This window comes from Rhipicephalus sanguineus, chromosome 3 (assembly GCF_013339695.2).
Source record: "Rhipicephalus sanguineus isolate Rsan-2018 chromosome 3, BIME_Rsan_1.4, whole genome shotgun sequence".
Taxonomy (NCBI): domain Eukaryota; kingdom Metazoa; phylum Arthropoda; class Arachnida; order Ixodida; family Ixodidae; genus Rhipicephalus; species Rhipicephalus sanguineus.
The window spans coordinates 233,683,480-233,702,670 of NC_051178.1; the positions used below are offsets into that span (position 1 = coordinate 233,683,480).

The window sequence follows — 19,191 nt, forward strand, 5'->3', positions numbered from 1 at the left end:
GAGAGAAGCTCTCGCTATCGCTGCCGGGCATCGCCACGGGGGTTTTCTCTACGGGCCCTTCGCCGGTCGGTCCCGCGAAAGCCCGCCGGAGTCGACGACGAGGAGCTGCTTGCTGCAGCAGCACCGCAGTGCCCGCGCCTGCCGTTTTGCCCGACGACGCGGAATCGCGATTACCCCCACCGAGATTTCAGCGCTGATGGGAGGAAGAGGGAGCAGACGAGGACCGGGGGGGGGGGGGGGTGAGAGAGGGTGCATGTGCGCGGCGTCCTACAACACAAAGGAAGAAGAAGGCCCGTGCTTGACGTCCGGCGTCCAAAGTTTCTAGTACGAACACGTCGAGGATCAGGCTTGCATGGGAACGCAGTAGGGTTTACAAGACTCGACTTATTTGCACTAGAGTGCTTATTCGGGCCGGTTGGTATACATGTCCATAAATAATGAGAAACAGCGTGAATAGGACAGAGACAGATCAATGCTAGACAGTCCGTCTGTGTCCTGTTGTTCACGCTGTTTCTTGTTTTCGGGCTTACTACTCACACGGAGTCCCCAGCGAAGAAACGTTAGTAGTAGTTGTATGTAGTAGTATTAGCATTAGTAGTAGTAGTAGTAGTAGTAGTAGTAGTAGTAGTAGTAGTAGTAGTAGTAGTAGTCGTAGTAGTAGTAGTAGTAGTAGTAGTAGTAGTACGTTGCTATTATAAGTCTAGCTGACGCATAACACCAAGCGTTACCCACCGTTGTAGCTTAGCGCGTAAGGGCTGTTAAGCTCGAGGGCACCAGTTCTATTCCCGGCCACGGCGATCCAATTTCGATGAGGGAGAAATGAACAGCCGTGTGCTTTTAGATTTAGGTTCACGTTAAAGAACCCTGCAGGCGGTCGAAATCAATCCGGAGTCTACGAATTGCCTCATAATGAAATCGTGGTTTTGGCACGTAAAACCACATCGATTATGATATTACATCGAGCACTTTCGTTCTCGCGATGTTTATGGTGTATTCCAACTGCGTCGGTTCGGATACTAATTAGGAGCTCCATTAGAACTGCATGCAAAGGGATTCGTACGGATATGAGCGTTCCCTTCGCGCGCCAGCTGTTCCCACACGCCGTAATCGGCCAATCGGATTACACCTAGTCACTTTATACGCGAAAAGCGACGGCCTCGGTAAGTCCCCGAGGTAAAAAGGACGTCATGAAGACAGCGGCGATGAGGGGCGCACGAGAAGTGCCGTGGTGTATAAGAAGCCACGAACAATCTTCTAGAGGCACACGTACGGCTGCGCCTGGGGAAACGCAAGATTGCCTGGAGAGCAACAATCTCGCGGGCCTTGCGAGACACACTTCCGAGAGGCAGCATCCATTTCGATCCACACAACCGACGATGCTTCCTTCTTCGCATGCATTCACGTCTCTCTCGCAAGGACTTTTTTCTTTATTCGTTTTCAATGCGCTCCCCCAACAACACGAAGCAGCTATAGCTACGCTGTAGGAGCCGCAACGGAAACCTCATCTTTGTTTCGCTTAAGGACGTATATATAGTAGACACAGGGGTGGCCTTCGGATTGACTGTCGAATAAAGGTCCCCCCCCCCCCTTCCCCACCCCCCGGCCACGGCATGCCTGCCTGCACCGAGGAGAATGCAGCGCGGCATTTCGCTGGGCCCGAGACGAGATAGAATGAGTAGTATACAAGCCAGAGTGCAGTCAACCGCATTCGCGCCTCATGCCCCCTCGAGCTACTCATTAACCCGACGAGAGAGGAGAAGGGCGATCAGCTCTCTCTCTCTTTCTCTCGTTACATCAACAGCGCCAGCCAGGAAGACGTGGAGAACCACCGCGAAGGAACCGCGGCGCTTTCGTGCCGCCGTCGCACGACGTAAATTTTTCTTCCTGCTAATGACCGACGAAAAAGACGTGACTGTGGAAGGGAGAAGAAAGGGAGAAACGCCGGATCCTGTCTTAAGGAAGCCGGCGAAAGTAACGTAATACTTGCGCAGGAAATGCACGCACGAAACGAAGAGCATCTCCATAATGAGTTGCGGGCTCACTTTTCGAGAGATCTTTGATGAATTAGCCAGCCTAGGATTTCGTGTTTACCCGGCCCGACCCCTTGAAGCTGAAGAAGGGTAACGACTGCTCTCTATTTCTTTTTTTTTCTTTAATATTTGATCTGTGTAATGATGGGTAATGAGGTTGTTAGGAAGAGGCCAGCTATGAAGTATTGTCAGTATAACCAGCTTCGACAACTCGACAAGAAAGTGTTCTACGCACGAAGCTATTGGTCACGGCACAGCGTTCATTGTTGGGCAACGAAATAAAGTACTCCAGTTTGCACCACTCTATAGGCATCAAGTTATTTTGATACTCGAAATGTTTATATGGGCACTCCAGCCCATCAAGTCAGAATCTTTCACAAATAGGCTGCGACAAAACACGGAAACAATGGGATCTGTCGTAATCGATCTGTCGTAATTAAGGCAATTCTTTGCCCTTGCCTTGTGGCCGACTGTCTGCATTTTCACGTTTGTGTGGTTAGAGCGTGTGACGGTCTATCAAGCGGACTTGAGCAGAACAACAAGGTCGAAAGAAAGCGATTAAAGCACATTATATTCCTCTCTCTACATTTTTCGTATTTTGACCATTTAATATAGCTCAGAGACTATACAACCAGGTTTGATGCGTCCAGTAATAAGTGCTGTGTTGGAGAAATGAAAAGGAAAAACGCGTCTGCCTGCCGAGACCGATGATTCCCCGCATCTCTGCTCTGCGTGGCACATTGTTCCCGAAGGCAACAACGCAACAGGAACAATCAACGCGCATGAGAAGCAGCGTGCTTCTTTTCTGGCTACGTCCCACGGACGCATCCGGTGCGGCAAAACCACACGTGTACGGACGGACGACCGCAGAACAACTCTGCTGCATCAGAGAAAACCCAACGCGCGCATTGGGCCGCGACCGGTCAGCTACTATTACCGCCGCCTCAGTGCACGCAGTCCTGTCCGAAATTCCTCCGCGCGCTCTGGCTACTCGGCGATGCCTCGTGAAGGAGAAGACGGGGGGAGGGGCGAAGGGGGGTTGAGCGAGCTATCAAATGGACGGTGGCACGAAAAGTCATCGCGTGCACACCGCGCCGCAAGCGGTTGTCTTTGCCGCCGCATCGCCAGCCCCTCCTCTCCTCGGCGTGGAAGGACGCTGGCCCCTCGGCGTGCAACCCTGCGTCACGATCGACGTACGTGGACGACGCAACAACTCCTCGGCCAAAAGCCGCGGCACAAAGGAGCGCGCCAACAGCTCTGGCTCAGAGAGGGAGGGAGAGATAGTAAAGGGATGCATATCTGCGTCCCGACCCCCACCACTTCCATCCAGTTCCCCCCCCTCCCCCCTGCCAACCTGCGAAAAGCGAAACAACACATTCAGCCAGCAACAGCACTCTAGAAAGAATCCAACTCTCGGACGGCCGGCCACGGAAGAAGAAAGCTGCCGCGGAAAAAGAAGCACAGGGACGATAGGAAGGGAAGGTGGGGGAGGGGCGGGGGGGGGGCAGATTTTTTTTTTTCGAGTTCTCTTCACCGCAGTCTCAGAACCGGTCTCCGTTATTATCCTAATAACCCGCGGTGGGGCGTAGGGGGGGAGTGAGGTGGAAGCTCTGCGGCGGCGGCGGCGGGACCGAGAAAGAGAAGAAGACCGAACGCACGACGCGCAGGGGCTCGCGTACGCTCCAATGGCTTCGGAAGACGACGGACGGACGGACGGGCCGGCCGGGAGCAGCCGAAGAAGCAGCAACTCCGAAGCCGCGTGGAAACAGAAACACACACACACACTCCTCGGGGAGTCCTCTTTCACCCTCCCCGCCTTCCTTCCTTCTAGAATGCCGGCCGAGCAAACAGAAGGAGAGGGCGCAGCAAAGCAAAAACAACATCCGAGAGAGGGCTTTTCGGAGCTGAGGGGGAAAGAGCCGCGCCAACAGCGCTCACGACGACGATAGCATCGTGCGGGGCCCGCGGGCGACGGTCTTCTCCCTCTGCGAAGATGCTGCGTGCCGTCGTCGGTTTGAAAAGACGTAGAGGTCTTCCCCCCCATCATTAGACGCTGACGGCTCGTCCCAATAAATAAGGCAAAGTGAAGCCCGTCACACGCCGAAGCAGTCAGCTTCACGCAGGCATTCAAATTTTTTGCGTCGAGACGAAGAAGTTCTGCGCCGCCGCAGCTGCCTTTCATTTCCCTTCTCTCGTTCGGCGAGGCGCGGCGCGCCGTATAATTGCCCGCACATTTCCGGAGAAGTTGATGCGCGCACGCACGAGAAACAACCCCAGTGAGCGGTGGAAATTGCAGGGTGTCTTCTTGTTTCCCTCCGTGCGCCTCAGGCCGAAGGGACAGATCATCCGCCGTGCTTTGAAGCATTTTTTTTTTTTTCGAGATCTGGCTCGGGTCAGTCGCTGCCGCCACAGCGCCGAACAACTGTTGCGCGCGGGTCCTCTTCTTTTTTTTTTTTCGTTTGCCTAGCTTCCCTTTTTTTGTCACGAATAAATGAGGAGCCCCGCCGTCGTGCATGCCGCGAGGCGTTTGCTTCCATAGTAATGGTCGACCTAGCCATGGACGCGATAGCGCGTGTCACGACATGTGATGAAGAGGCGGCATCATCTTTCATAAGAACCCAAGCTTGCGTTTTGTTTAACCAGCACACTCATAATTCAGTCATTCCTTTCTCAAGTCAGAGAAATAGAATGACTTACGCTTCATTATTTTCCTTTCAATTGCCAATTACACGAGGTGCAGATATGCCGTAGCACTAACGTTGTCTCAACGCTAGAAATCTCACAGGGGACAAAAATTACAGCTCTCATGAGCAGCATGAAACGAAATTACTTACATATAAATATGAGCCCACGATGTAACGGCTAAGAAGGTATGCGAAGTATCAAAAGTCTTTCTCGTAAAGTCTCGGCGGTGCGGAGACTTCACGAGGAACCCACAATTTCATTTATCTAGAGACATGTCGCGTAAGAAAGCATTCGGTGCTCCGTGTCCAATTGCTGCAGTCGGCAAATAGGAGACGTTGTTCGCCTCATAAACGGGCAAGTGCACTAAACCTCAATATCAGAATCCAATGCGACCGCAAAGTCAGTGGAATGAAGAAACAAAGATCCACAGGAGAAAATAACCTGCGTAACTATAGACCACGCTTTTCAAGGTAAGGGTTTCTCCGTTGTGAAAAATTTTGCCAAATTGTGGAAGTTCGACCTTTCCTCAGCTGGGATCAGGTTCAAAACGAAAAACGTGCAAGTCGAGAAATATGACGAGTGTTTGACAGTGTCCAGAATAATATGGAATCTGCGGGTTAACCTCACATTTTCCCGCTGTCTATATGTCACGGAGTTTGCGGTACACTGCCGACTGATAATAAAGGCCAAAAAAAGTCCTTTGTGAAGCGAGACGGCCAGCGTTCGTATAAGCTGCCCACCTTTCTTTTCTCGGCTCATTTGAAAGCCCGCACTACGATTTCGAGCCAGTAATCCAGTTGGGCAGCAGCTACAGCTGCAGACACCCAACAATAACACCACCGGCGCGCGTTGGCGTTCCCACACGGCCATGCTGCAACCGGAGGAGACCATGGCGCGGATTTCGATACAACGCCCACAAAGCGCGCGCTCGCTTCTGGGCCGCTCGAGTTACAGGACCTCGTAGCAACCTGCATGCCGGGCAGCAGGCAGGACTTGTTAGCACACAACACCGTTGGATACCGCCGTAGGGCGATGTGGCAGCAGCCCAGCCCCGTTTTTTTCCGAGACGCTGCAGCTGCGTCATGCCAGTACAGAGGCGATTACACGTGCGCGGCGGATGCCCCCAAATTGCAGCCAGCCTTGGAAGAAGTTGGAAGGGCATCCGAAAGGACCCGCAGCAGCGAGCGCATAATGGGTGCCGAGCTGAAAACAGTAGAAGAGGGGACCCGTCGATTTCGAATGTTCGACCTTGAAACAGAACAGTCCCATCCCGGGAGCGGTGGCAGGAAGGAACGAAAGAAAAAAGTGCCACAAGAAAGAAACGAAGGAACGGAAAGGCCGCCCTGTTTCTTACGGGCAGCATACAGAGAAAGAAAAGGAAACCTTTCTCGTATTCCTGTACTTTTCTTTGCACACCGAAAGGGAGATAGCGCGAGCTGCCGAAGGAAGGTGGCGGGGGAGGCCCTCCCCCTCTTCCTCCGGTGCGCGCCGTGCCCCTAGAGAGGAGGGAGATGTAATGATAGAGCAGAGCGGGCGCCGTCCAAGGCATCCACAGCACGCACATGCGGGAACGAAAAGCTGCACCACACCACACCGACAACCGGCGGGGCCCGTAGATGAAGCCCTCCTTCTCTGCAAGCACACAAACGGAACTCTTCCCCCCACAAACACACACAAACACAAGACGCAACCTGTGGCTGTGTCTTTGCTGCTCGGCGTTCTCTTTCTCCGACTGCCGCCAGGTCACTTCGTAATCGCTTCGTCGAAGTCTCCACTTCTCCGCACCACTGCGGTGGTGGGATTCGAACCGTTGTCATTCCTACACGACGTGGCCGGTCGGTCTTTCTCGTGCGGGAGGGAGGGAGGGCGGAAGGTTCGGAATTAGAGGAGTCACGCGCTTTTTTTTTTTTCCTCGGACAAGACATACGTGCGTGCTTTCGCGCATAGCAGCTGCGCATCTTGCAACAACGAGCACTGTCATTTCGACCTTTATATTTATTTTTCTCGTCGACTCTTGCAAGTTCCTTCTCGTTTTACGGAGAATATAAGCCGGACAGGAAACGGGTGCCCTGCATTATGACTCTCATTAGGGAGTATTAGCGAGCCTCCCAACCACGCCTCGAGATGTGCCTGCGTGACGCGCAGGCTCTGCTGAGCCAACGATTTGTGGGCACGCTACGTATATTATGTATTCCATTTCCACCGAATGGGCACGCCACACAGAACGCATGCATGAGCATCAGGGGTGACGGTTATTAACGAATTTCCCCGGATGAAACCGCGGGGGCAACTACAGAAGGGCAGCCGACGATGGTCCAAGGCGTTGGCGTTCGCAGCGAAATGCGACAAGATCAAGGACAAGCCAGGAAAAAATGACGAACTCGGGTATTACGTGGAAAGGTCACCTGTTACACCCAGAAAAGTGCGTTTGTTGTCTCTAGCGACAAGTATAATATGAAAATCCGGTCAGTAGTGAAGCAGCGTGTAATTGGATCACGTATTACATCTGATGGAAGAATACATGTGGCGTAGCAAACGGAAGCTATACGAGTTACACAATTTTTTCTTGTTTCGCTTGCTTAATCGAAGCTCGGACTCTTAGGATCAGGGACTAATTTGTGAGAGAAATGATGGAGAAGCATAAATTGCAACGCATCAGTTATTCGAATAAGTACACTTGCTTAGCGCCGCGCAGCGTTCTAGGGGGTGAGTCTTAATTATCACCATTATCCCGCTAATTGATTTCCTCGCCAAGATAAAGGCCTGTCCCAGCGATCTCTGATTAGCATCCATTCCGCGATTCGCTTACCTTGTCTACATTATAGATAGCACCCGTTATCTCGCATCAGTTATCCTCCACGGCTCTCTGGACTTACTCCGCCCTTTCCTGTCTCTTTGTAACTTCCCACTGAAGGGGACACTAAAGTGAAACAATGAATCAGTTCAGACTGATAGATGATACTCTGAAAAGTCTATACTGTCGCTTCACCGTCATAGGTTTACCAATAGAAGAGAAAATCAAGATCAAAGCATCGCTTTTAAATTTCGCGCTCAAATCACCGCACGTGACGTCGCGAATTTCAGTTTTTGTGTGTATGTGTGTTTTGGTGACATTGGCTCAACCAAATTTCCTGAAACTTATATGATAAATCTCCGGTCCCCTCGGAGGAGGTCAATGGACTTCATATGTACCGATTAGGAACTTCTTAGGGTAGACGTTGTCAAAAATCTGTGACGTCACGGCGATTGGTACGGGAACTTTCCGAAGATGGCGTCGACACCCTCATTTTCTTTTTGCGCGTTTTTTCGCTTACCAAGCGTCTAAGCGAGCGTGGTGTTTTTTGAATCGCGAAAGAGCAGTTTACTAATGCGTGAAACATTTCTTGAACATTTTTCCGTTCCGAAGCTCCTTGAGCAGACCGTGTCAAAGACAACCGAGCGCCCGAAACGCAAGTTCTCGCCAGCGTCAGCGGCATTTCCTCTATCCTCTGCGCCCAATAATTACGACGAAGGCGAAATCGTTTTACACAATGTACGCTGTGAAAGATGTATATGCCTTAATTGCTTCCCGCATTTCACCACGGCCACCCGCGCTCGCCGTTACGTCCGGCGTAAGCAACGCTCTGTGCTCGACGTCCCTCGAGTAAAAAGCCCCGCGCGGTCGCACTCGGAAAAAAGCCGCGTCACGGTGCGCCGGCGGCGTCGTCGGGCGGTGGCGGCAGCGGTAAAACCTCGGCGTCGTCGCGTCGGCGTCCGCCGTGTCCGTCGCCGTATCGGCCGACCCGCCCTCGCCCCCCTTGCACAGGCCGTCATTGTTCACGGAAGACCGAACGGCTTTCCCCTGACGAGGGCTGTGCAAGTAGTGTGGCAAGTACAGCGCCTCCTAGTCTCCTACCCGCCGCCCTCCGCGCCCACAGACACACACACTTTTCTTGTGAACACGGCGATAGCTTTTGTAAAGTCTTTTCAGCTTAAAACGCCTCTTCAATCAAGGAGAAAAAGACGGAACGGGAAACAAAACGTTTTATTTTAAGGTCTGACGTCATGGCAACTGCATCGAGTCCATGTAGTAGATTTATGTGTGACGCGGGTGACGGGGTATGCACCGACTTCATCGAAGCTGCCGCAATTTTGTTGTACACCCAGCAAAATGAAAAGTGGCTCTTTGATATCTCAATATCGCTACCTCCAGAAGCACTGCTGAAGCTACGAACCGTAAAGCAGAATGGCATACGTTGACATCACGTGAATGTCCCCTTACGGTGCGTTTGCTACAACATAGTTTAACGGCGAAAGCCAAAACAAACAAAAAAGAATTAACGTCTTCCGCGTTAGAAACAATGTCGCAGCAAAGGCGAGAGCAGCAACCAGCCCAACTTCTTTTCATTGGTTTCCGATAGTGCGATCCATTGTCGAAACGCTTAAAGCTAACCGATCCCGAACGAAACACGAGAACATATCATAAGCTCACGCTTATAGGTTTGTTTGATAAAGCGCGCATACTTTTCTATACGCACAGTGGTTGGGGGTTGTTGGCTAGGTAACAGTGAGGAAGTGCCACGAAGAGTAACACCACAGATGGAAATAAGACGGTGAAAAGAGCGCGAGCAAACACAGAGCGCCACGAAGTAGGCTGTCCCTCGCCCTCTGTCCACACCAGCGCCCGCACCATTTCCTGACTCCCCTCTTCCCCGCAGGTACACCGACAGCTGGAAGTTCCGTCCTCAAAGCCAGATAAGACAAACAAGGTCAAGAGAGACAGGCATGCGTGCTTCCTGGCACGTGCCCGTAAAATCCTCAGGTAAAACATCCGCAGTAGTTTCCCGTTGTTCTCCAATCCCGTGGCGTTCAGCCGCGCTCGTTAGTGCGGTTAAACGGGGGCTGATGCGTGATGCCATAGTTCCAGTTTCGACTTTCGGTTACTGCCCACGTCGACTTCCTGCAGGCTTTTGTCAGTTAACTATAACAGTGGGAACTCCCAGCGACTGTTTTTGCGCGCGCTGTTGCCAGGCCTCTTGCTGCAGGCGGTAACGCTGTTGCGAGGCAGAAAACGCATTTCGGTCTATGTACAGGTTGGTCTTAGGCCAAATTACGTCAGCGTTACGTCAGCCCTGTTATGGGTGCCGTAATTACAGTGCGCGTTCTTTCGTGGACGCCAAATCGTATATGCGTATGTTAGGCGCGTTTCGTGTTCTTGGAGGCGGTACGGTAAACGACACTGAACGAGCGTAACAATACCGGCATGCATTTAAATCAAATATACGAAAAGCCAAGTCCGGTAACACTATTCTTGCCTATATCGGATAAATGGAACAAGCCAGCAGCACCTTTGTATTGAACTTTGTTTTTTATCGACTGGAGTATATTGCCAGACATACTGTAAACAGTACAACGTATCGATGTTTCGTTCCCGCTTGATACGAACGTCTGTGTTCTTATATATACGCTTGCCGAACGTGCAAGACGAATGTCGTTATTTCTGAACTTGTTCTTTCTGGTGGCAGAAAAGTCCTCTGTCACTAAACGGTTTCTTGGGCGACATACGCAAAACGCATACAGAACATTATCCTGGAATAGTAAAGGCCAAGGATTCTTCCTAAAATGTGACTTCATCCCACGTTTGATTTCCAAGGAATGGACGCTTGGCAGTGCACTGCAGTTAGCCGACAGCGGGAACACGGATACCGCTTCAAATGTATACATATACGTGATCCAGGCATCAACAATGCGCCCTACTTTTCTTGCTTCTCTAATTTCCTCTCTGTTCTTGCAGATCTCTTTACGCCATCGTTCGTGACTATAATTCGCACAAATGCGAGCCGTGCGAACTAACCTCCGCCTCCATTAAACTGCGTCGTAATTGAGTGCTTAGAGAGGAGCCGAGTTTACCGCGTTCGTGCACTGTTCCCAGGCGCTGGGCTCGTCCTTTTCAGCTGCCGGCGTGCTCCGGCCGCGGTTCCCGCGTGACCGCAGGTGTTACAGAGATAGGGAGGGGGGAGGGGGGGGGGCGGCAGCTGCCGCTACCGAACGCGAAGGGGTCTCAGTCAACCCCCCCCCCCCCCCCCGCCTATATATAGACAAGGCAGGGCTGCGCCTTAAGCTCACGCTGTGACCACTGGATTAGTGCGTAGTGGGCCTTGCTTGACGGACCAGGGGGCAGAAAACGCGAAGTGTTTTAACCGCGGATAAGATAAGCCAACGCCCGCGTAAATAACCTCGCACGAGTAACAATAACCTATATAGATAGTACACAGAAAGCTGGTCCTGTTCGACTCTATTGACCCTGCATCGGACAACAGAAGCCAATGGTCAACACTAGCAAATTGCCAATATGATATCCCTTTTGCAGCATCGCTTGGATAAGCCTTTATAACATAACTCGGCTTCATATATCGTACTATTCTCGCAATACAGCCGGGACGAAACTGATTCTTCGTTATAAAAGTCATTTCGTTGTACGGAGAGAGAGAGCTACCCTACTATATATACACAGTTACATACTGATCCACGTTTGTAGGACAAGCACATAGTGTGGCTACTCCTGTCAATATCGTAGTACACATGTGGTACATGTGCTGTACAACAGCAATGTGCGTTTTAGCCAAGCGAGTATACACGTACAACCTTATTTTCCGCCTTTCCTTGTAGGCCACTTTTGTTATAGGCCGGTATGCGCTCGCTGTATCATTGTCCGCCAGGCTTTTTAATTTGGCCGCGTGCTTCCAAGAACAACGCTTGTGTTCACGTCTGAACCGTATACGTTCGAGCACAGCTGCAAGCAGCTGAGAATACGAGACATTTTGCGAGAAACGTTAGCATGTGTGCTATCAGTTCCCGCTCACTAATGGCCATAAATAAGCGTCGATAAAGGCAATACATACGGTGCGTTGCGCGCGCCCTTTGTATCTCGTATAACGGCCACACGAATAAAATGCAAGTGAATGAAACTTCATTCAGGTTGCACCTGCAGCTCGCTACATATCTATCCGCGAGCCATTCACGGCACCCTGAAATTCGTGATATTCATTTCCGCAAGGAGGCTCTTTTTTGTGCCTGCATATTTCCTTTCATCACAACGATGGAGTTCGTTTCGTATTGCGTTCTCTAAGTTCCGTGTTGCCTTCCCTCGAAGCGAACGAGAAATCTCGTTGTGCTCGGTATACCTATACACACAACACGCCCATAAGTGATCTTACACGACAGCTTATGAGGTTACCTTGCGTTATATATACAAAAAAAAAATTGTATTGAGAAATCATGAACCGATGAGAGACATTAATGACAAATGATAAAGTGAATGTGAGCGCATGTTATGTAATAATAATAATAATAATAATAATAATAATAATAATAATAATAATAATAATAATAATAATAATAATCGAAAGATCAAAGGCCCGATGACACCTTATGAAAGTAAACTTTAAAGAGAGTTCGGGGCAGCGCAGTAACAGGCCTATAGCTTATTTTACTAATTAGGGCTATCCTAAGCAGCCCAAAACGTATCTGTTTAATCCAAGCGTGTGGCAGCACTCAACTAGTCGGCCTCGTGTGCCGCAAGTAATCCTAATTAGGAATGTAAACAAAAATTGAAAGTTGACTCTGTGTGATGAAACTAGCCGATCGCTGTGATGCTGGAGGTTCATTGAGCAGTAAAAAAAAATTAATTGAAAAAAAATAATAAAGCGATCGTAAATGAAATAATATAGCCTTGGAGGAAGGAACGTTATACACCGAACAAGTACGGTTACTTTCTCGCCGAAGCAGGGCACAGCGCAACTCGTCCATACAGCTAAGCATTCGTTCTGTAAACCTCGGAAAAGCCCGCGCTCGCGTAGCAGTAAACAAATGACTCCATGGGGAGCCAGGCGACTCAACACAGGTCGAGGAGGAACCAATGTCATTTGTCTATACACCGGTACATCACAACGCCGCATGATATATCTTTCAGTGTTGTTTACCATTAATACAGCACGACAGGTATGCCTGAAGAAAGACGCGACACACGGGCGACTTCTGCACAAGTCCTGGCTGTCGTCTGCTACCGTCTGCTCGTCTATTGGAAATTTGTGACGTATGTGCAAGCGGGACCGAAGGACGCGACGCGTCGTCACCTTCGCATTCCTCCTCCGCGAGAGAAAGAAAGGAGGCCGGCTTGTTTTCGATCCAATTAGACTCGACACTAAATCGGTGCAGCGTTAGCGAAGCTACGGCTGCCGTAACTTAACCGAGCGCTCTCCTGCTATAATGCACACTCTAATATGCAACAGATGTAACCAGAAGTATCACACGTTTTGCATATTAGAGCGCGCACGAGAAAGAGAGCGGGTTATGTTTCGCGGGTTTTCGTGTGCTTCTCGTGGTTCATGACAGCTGTGTTTAAAGTGCGAGCAAGTGCCGGGTGACTGTCGTGTGATCACCTTGATGAACTCTTCTGTAAAGCGTGGACGTTTCATGTGTGCGGACATAGTTGTTGACGTCTGAACACTGTTGAATGTGAACATTTTTGTATGACGTGTGAAGAACATTGCTGTTAAATATTGTATTGCTTTATGGTTATTGATAACCTCATGATTCAAATTATATGCAAGTGAGGAGGAGTAGCCGGAGCCATATCTAACCTCTCCTTAAACACATTTAATAAAAAGATATGCAAAACACAACTGCCGTAATTACGGCCGAGTCTTATTCTGCTGTCTTGAAAAGTAAACACGCCGACGACGCGTCTTTCTGGGAATTGAAAGAAAGAAAGAAAGAAAGAAAGAAAGAAAGAAAGAAAGAAAGAAAGAAAGAAAGAAAGAAAGAAAGAAAGAAAGAAAGAAAGAAAGAAAGAAAGAAAGAAAAGCCTGTATGTCATGCGGCTCTCTGTCGAGCTCGTGGAAACTGACATCTCAAGCACAAACAGCTTGAACGACTTTCGTTTATAGAAGCGGCGCAGATAATGGATGTAGATATGTAAATATTCGGAGGTTATATGTTTATCTAGCAACACAAAACAGCACGCACACCTGAACAATGAACGCATTTATCAATTCTTGTTGCCGATCATTTGCCGTTTTGCACACTCACAAAGCATATGTCGCATCTACAAATATAGTTGTTTCCCTTACTGCATCTGTCGCTGTAATGAACACAGTTACCTCTACAGCACTTCGATACGTATTCTTCTCCTGGTTGCACGTTATATCCCAAATGCATCCTAAATTTCGCGTTGTGGTAACTACAGTTGCAAGTCGCAGCAATTTGTCTCGTGACAATCGCGTGCCAATTCAACACAAACTTTTTATTGTCGCTTTACTGGTAGTTCGTGGCCTTCCCCGCTGCAACCATTCGAAGAACAACGCAGCTACGGACAACTACAGAAATCTAGGTAACCGCGCGGCACCATATCTCGCTGCTCACAATCTAGATACAACTGTTATGCCAACCTTAGGCCAACGCTATCCGATGTAACGCCTACGTTTATCGTTAAAATGCATAAATAATGGTCAAAAACTGTACTGGCAGTTACTTAATCGCCCACTAAAGGGCCCCATTTCAGGGCATAATATCAAAATGTCATTACATATAACGCATTTACAAACGCAATAGACAACGATTTAAGAATGCGGTACAAACTCCCATCCACAAAACCGCTGGCCTCCACCCTGCGTGCTTCTGCGACTCGTAACACACGTTTCTGTTACACCGGTATACAGACGTTGCGGGAAGCAGACGCGTCACGGAAATCAGCGAGCGTGAGTGGCTGGTGCGTCTATTAATAATGGTTGGGGTTTTATATCACAAAACCACGATGTCATTACGAGCTAGACGCTGCAGTCAAGGTCTCCGGAAATTTGGACCACCTAGGATTCTTTAATGTGCACCTAAATCCAAGCACAGGGGCCTCTAGCATTTTGCCTCCACTGAAATGCGGCCGCTGCAGCCGGATTCGATCCCGCGACCTTCGGGTCAGCAGTGGAGCACCACAAACCAACGCGGCGGCTACTGGTACATCTATACGAGACACCATTCGAAGTTGAACAGCGGTTCATTTGTCACTGCATTCTTCTAAATCGTCATGGACTGTATTATGGTGTAAAACACTCGAATTCTAACGTTCAATTTTGCTGTTCACTGCCCAAGGAAATCACAATGGAGCCAATATAGGGTCACATTAGCGCTGCCCTCCAGCGGTTCTCTAAGGTGCACCCGGCACTTCATCCCACCTGTAGCTGCGCCAACGCTGATGCACAGCTTTAGAGGAGCAAAAGGGTTTCATGCGGACGCGACGGCGCCGACACGGTTCACCGCTCTTCCCTGTCGCTTCCCGTGTTATTATTCTTGCCCCAAGGAGAATTAACAGCTCGAACGGCGTGACAGTCAACCAACGAGGCTTGCAGTCAACGCACGTGTCCTCCAATACTTGTTATTTATCGCTCCCGCGTTAACGAGCTTCTTGCTGTCCGTCAAATAGAGCGCGCCGCTGATGATTGCACTACGGGCGTTCTCGGTGGTTAGTTGCACAAGTACGCACGAGGTAGGTACATACCATTGTTGTTGTAGAGACGCAAATGGGAACCTCCTTTTTCGGTACGAACAACAACAAACGCGACATCTGCGCGGTGCAATAAACGAGCTTTCTTAATTAAGCCTTCCTAACAAAGCTACATGACGATCAGCGGCGGATCTTGCTGGCTGCAACAACCAGCCTTTTGAATTGTTTTTTTTTCGTTTTTTGCACTACAGTGACGTGGTTCACCTGTTGCAACGACGCTTGCTTATAATTAAATATCCGAAACAATTACGACTTCGTTTTCAAGTTAGTGCTTGATGACATTCGACAGCTTCGGTAACTCCCGGAAGAGTAGACAGGCTACAGGGCCTCCTCTCGGTGGCAGTTGTGACATTGGCGTAGCGAAATGGGGGAGGGGGGGAGGGGGAGTTAACCCCCCTCCCCTCGGAAAATTTTTTGGCTACGCCCATGGTTGTCAGTCTGCTCCCTGTCTGTCATTTGTACATACGTTTATGCTAGCATATCAAATAATAATGTTCAATCAAGCTTTCTCGGCCAACCCCAAAACGGCAATATCGTTTCTTCTTTCTCCCACACAGCTACTAAAGCTGCACATACTTCATCTCAATATCAAGATCAAAAACAACAATCTGAGCGTCTTAACTATGTACCAGCTTATTTTGTACATACTGGAGCCCATTAGTGATCGGGCAGGAGTGCGTGTACATGTAAAACATAATTGCGACATGCAGAGACAGGAACATAAAAAGAGAAAAATGCAAAGGAACTGAATACGTTAGTAATAGCACGTAAAAACTGAGATATGGGTAACAAATGAACTTCGGCAGGTAACGAATTCCAATATCCAATCATACCTTACTTTTATGCTGTATTTTTTAAAGCGTTAGTGCGTGGATGGAATGGTTTGATATTTTAGGCATAAGCTCTAATTGAGGTCCGGCAAGCAGGTAATAATAGAAGGGGATCTGAGATGCGACAAAGGTTTCTGATGAATACGGAGAGATACATGAAGAGGAAGGCCGGGAGATTAGCCAGATATTAGCACCCGGTTTGCAACCCTGCACTGATGGAAAAACGGATTGAAAAGAGGGCGCCTGTTCTTCAGATCTGGAGGTTTAGTTTTAGTTTAGAAAGAACAGCTGTCGGCGAAGACTTGGCCGAAGCGACGGTAAACAAAACGAAAACGAAAAGCTTTCCTCTTGACCGACTCGAAACTTTGCTACCGCATACGGTGGATAAACAATCGCGCTAAACTTTCATTTTTTGGAACACTGTATATACATTTACCGTGGGATCGCAAACGTGATTACTGAATTCTATCAAATTCTCGATCTTTTTTTCTCACCAGCCTGTATATATGTAACAGGCGTCTCAGTTCTATTTAAAAGTGCACTCCGACAATTTGGTTTTCGCAGAGGAAACACATTTCTTCCACGCAACCAACAACGGTCGCAGAACGCAACCGGATAGCCTCCGCGCCGAAGTGCCAGTATTTTACTGTACACTCGCTGACACCGGCTGTCAACGGAGACGATGCCGCGTATCCCTCCCTCGGGGCCGTCGCCCCTCAACCCCCTCGCTCGACTTCCTCGAGCCTGTGCCGGTCACCGAAGCGCCGCCGGGAAAGAATTCCTTTGGCGGCGCAGGGGAGAGGGAGGACACGAGGACCAAGGAGCGAGCATCGGTGCTCCCTTCTCTAGGCGCTGGTCGAAGAGGACTCGTTTCGTTGGCCCCGGGCATGTCGCAACGTCCCCGAAGAAGCGCGAAACCTCGGCGGCCCTGTTTCTTTAGGTCGTCGTTTTCAGGACGCCTTCCCGGTTCCGCCCCATAATCGTTCCGAAAGCAGGATGCCGGATAATGTTAAGATGACAGTTTCGCGTCCGCGATATCGGAAGATCTGCGATCACGCATGCCTCGGATAACACGTACGGGGTCACGTAACGAAACGATTTAGCAAAAGTTTGTCGCTCTTCGTTTGCTAGCAATATTGAGTAAGGCGCCTCAAGGAGCAAGAAAAAAATTGCTAAAGGATCAACAAAAAAGCACGGAGATCGTGATGGACGACCGAATCGGCCACGATGATCCCGGAAAAGGGAAACACGCTGGGCAGGCTGGTTCTGTGGCCGGTCGGGTCCTTCGGAAAACTGGCTACGCGGCGACCTCGATTTAACGCCTGCACCACACCGCCGGGCGGGTAAGCGAGCCGGCGTTAAAGAAAAGGCCAGCGAGTGCCGTGTGACCGAGTCTAGCTAGCCAGGCAAGGACGACCGCTCTCCTCGCGACACTTCAAGAGCAGCGCGCCGCAGAATGAGCCGGCGCACGCGCCTGCAAACAAGCCAGGTGCCCGGCCGGCTCCAACTGTTTCACCTACTGCTGCTGCTGCCGCGGCGCCACCACCGACGTCGCGACGCCAGACGTCTGTTCGCGCTTGAGCGATACCGCTGACGCAACCAACGCCGGCCACAGTATAACGGCGAGGAGCGGCGGGGCGTGCGTTTACATGTTTCTCTTCCAGGTCACGTTCTAACGCGCTAACGCATGCGCGCTGTGCAAACGCGGAAGCACGACGCCGCACGAGCACACCATGCTGCAGGCCGGTTTTAAAGGCTTCTCGTAAGAACGATACGAATGATCATATACGTCTTTTTCAACGATGCGAATTGTCACAAGGGAGATGATATCGCACACGCCGGCAGAACCGGGCAGATACTTTACAAATGACACTCGGCATTATAAAGGTCTTGCGTAAAGCTTGTAAAGGTATCACCAAAATCCTCAGTGGTGGCACTGCCCCACTATCTCACCGAAAGGAATGCAACTACGATACCCTCCGAAAGTTTTTCAGAGCAGCGAACGCGAAACTTTTGGATGAGCGCGTGTAACTTCGGTGCCGCTCAGAGTAAGCGCGTGCCGCGTGCGGCAGCTCAGACAATGCAATCGCAAGACACGGCAAAGTTGATGTTCCTCAAACTTACCATAAGCCAGCACGACGCATTTCAGCAGAAGACAGAGCAGCAACCCGCACAGGGTTCTTGCAAACAAACTCGCTGCTCCGCTCGCAGTACGGCCGGGCGCTGCCATCTTGGATTCCTGCTGCTGAGCAGACGACACGTCCCTGAAGCAATACACACCGGAGCGGCGACACGGTGTGCACCACTAGGTCTCAACCGTCGACCCTAGCTCGCCGCCAATATGCACATAGCACTCGTTGTCGTTGAACGCACACACGCGGCGAGAAACCTTCGTGGCGATGCGGCTCGCACGAATGACACTCGCGAAGTGAGCCTCCACGATGCACGCGCGCCAGACCTGACGGCCTCCGTCTACGACCGGTCTGATGAGCGAGCGCGGCAAGCCTTGCGAGGCCGACAAGCTAGCAGACGACGCGGAGGCGCCACAAGCGCTCGCTCTCGCGGGCAAACTTTTCGAGGGGGCCCGCTAGAGTTTACCGCTCTCCGCTCTCTGATTGGCCGCTGCTCCTAAAACGTGCTCTCCGATTGGCTCACGTCGAGCACGCGGGGAACGTGGGGTCATTAGGGCCCCCTAATTGTGCCTATTATCTTTTCGTTTCTTTTCCGGCCGCTGAGTGCCGGCAGCTGCCGCGCGGCTCCGCGTGATGGCGCTTTATCAATGGCCGCTCGCCGAGTGCTGCTGCCGGCAGGAACGACGCCGATTCTAAAGCCGCTGCGTGCGGGCAGCCCAAAAATAAGAAAACGAAACTGAAGAAAGCAAATAATAGCAACAGTCACGTTGCGTTGCACTCGTTCTGTTTTGCTTGAGCGCGGTGGTTTCTCGTTCTCCGACGGCGGTCCTTGGACCTTCTCCGCCGTCGGGTTGTTGCGTGCCTGCTCTACCTCCGAAAGTTCTCGGTCCGTCTAGTAGTGCGTTTGTATGTGCCTGCATAATGAGAGTTATCAGGGGGGCACTTTTCTTCACTCTCCTTCCTCCGCGCGTGAGGAG

The 19,191-nt window shown here is 50.5% G+C and overlaps 1 protein-coding gene across 1 annotated transcript in view; it reads right to left on the bottom strand.

Annotated features, from left to right (window-relative positions):
• LOC119386397 (uncharacterized) overlaps positions 1–18,662 on the bottom strand; it is a 30,118-nt gene extending 11,456 nt beyond the window's left edge. Inside the window, exon 1 of the mRNA XM_049413935.1 lies at positions 18,207–18,662. Within this exon, the coding sequence (XP_049269892.1) occupies positions 18,207–18,312 (106 nt within the window). The 5' untranslated portion in view covers positions 18,313–18,662. The remainder of the gene's footprint in view (positions 1–18,206) is intronic.
• Between the last annotated feature and the right edge of the window lie 529 nt (positions 18,663–19,191).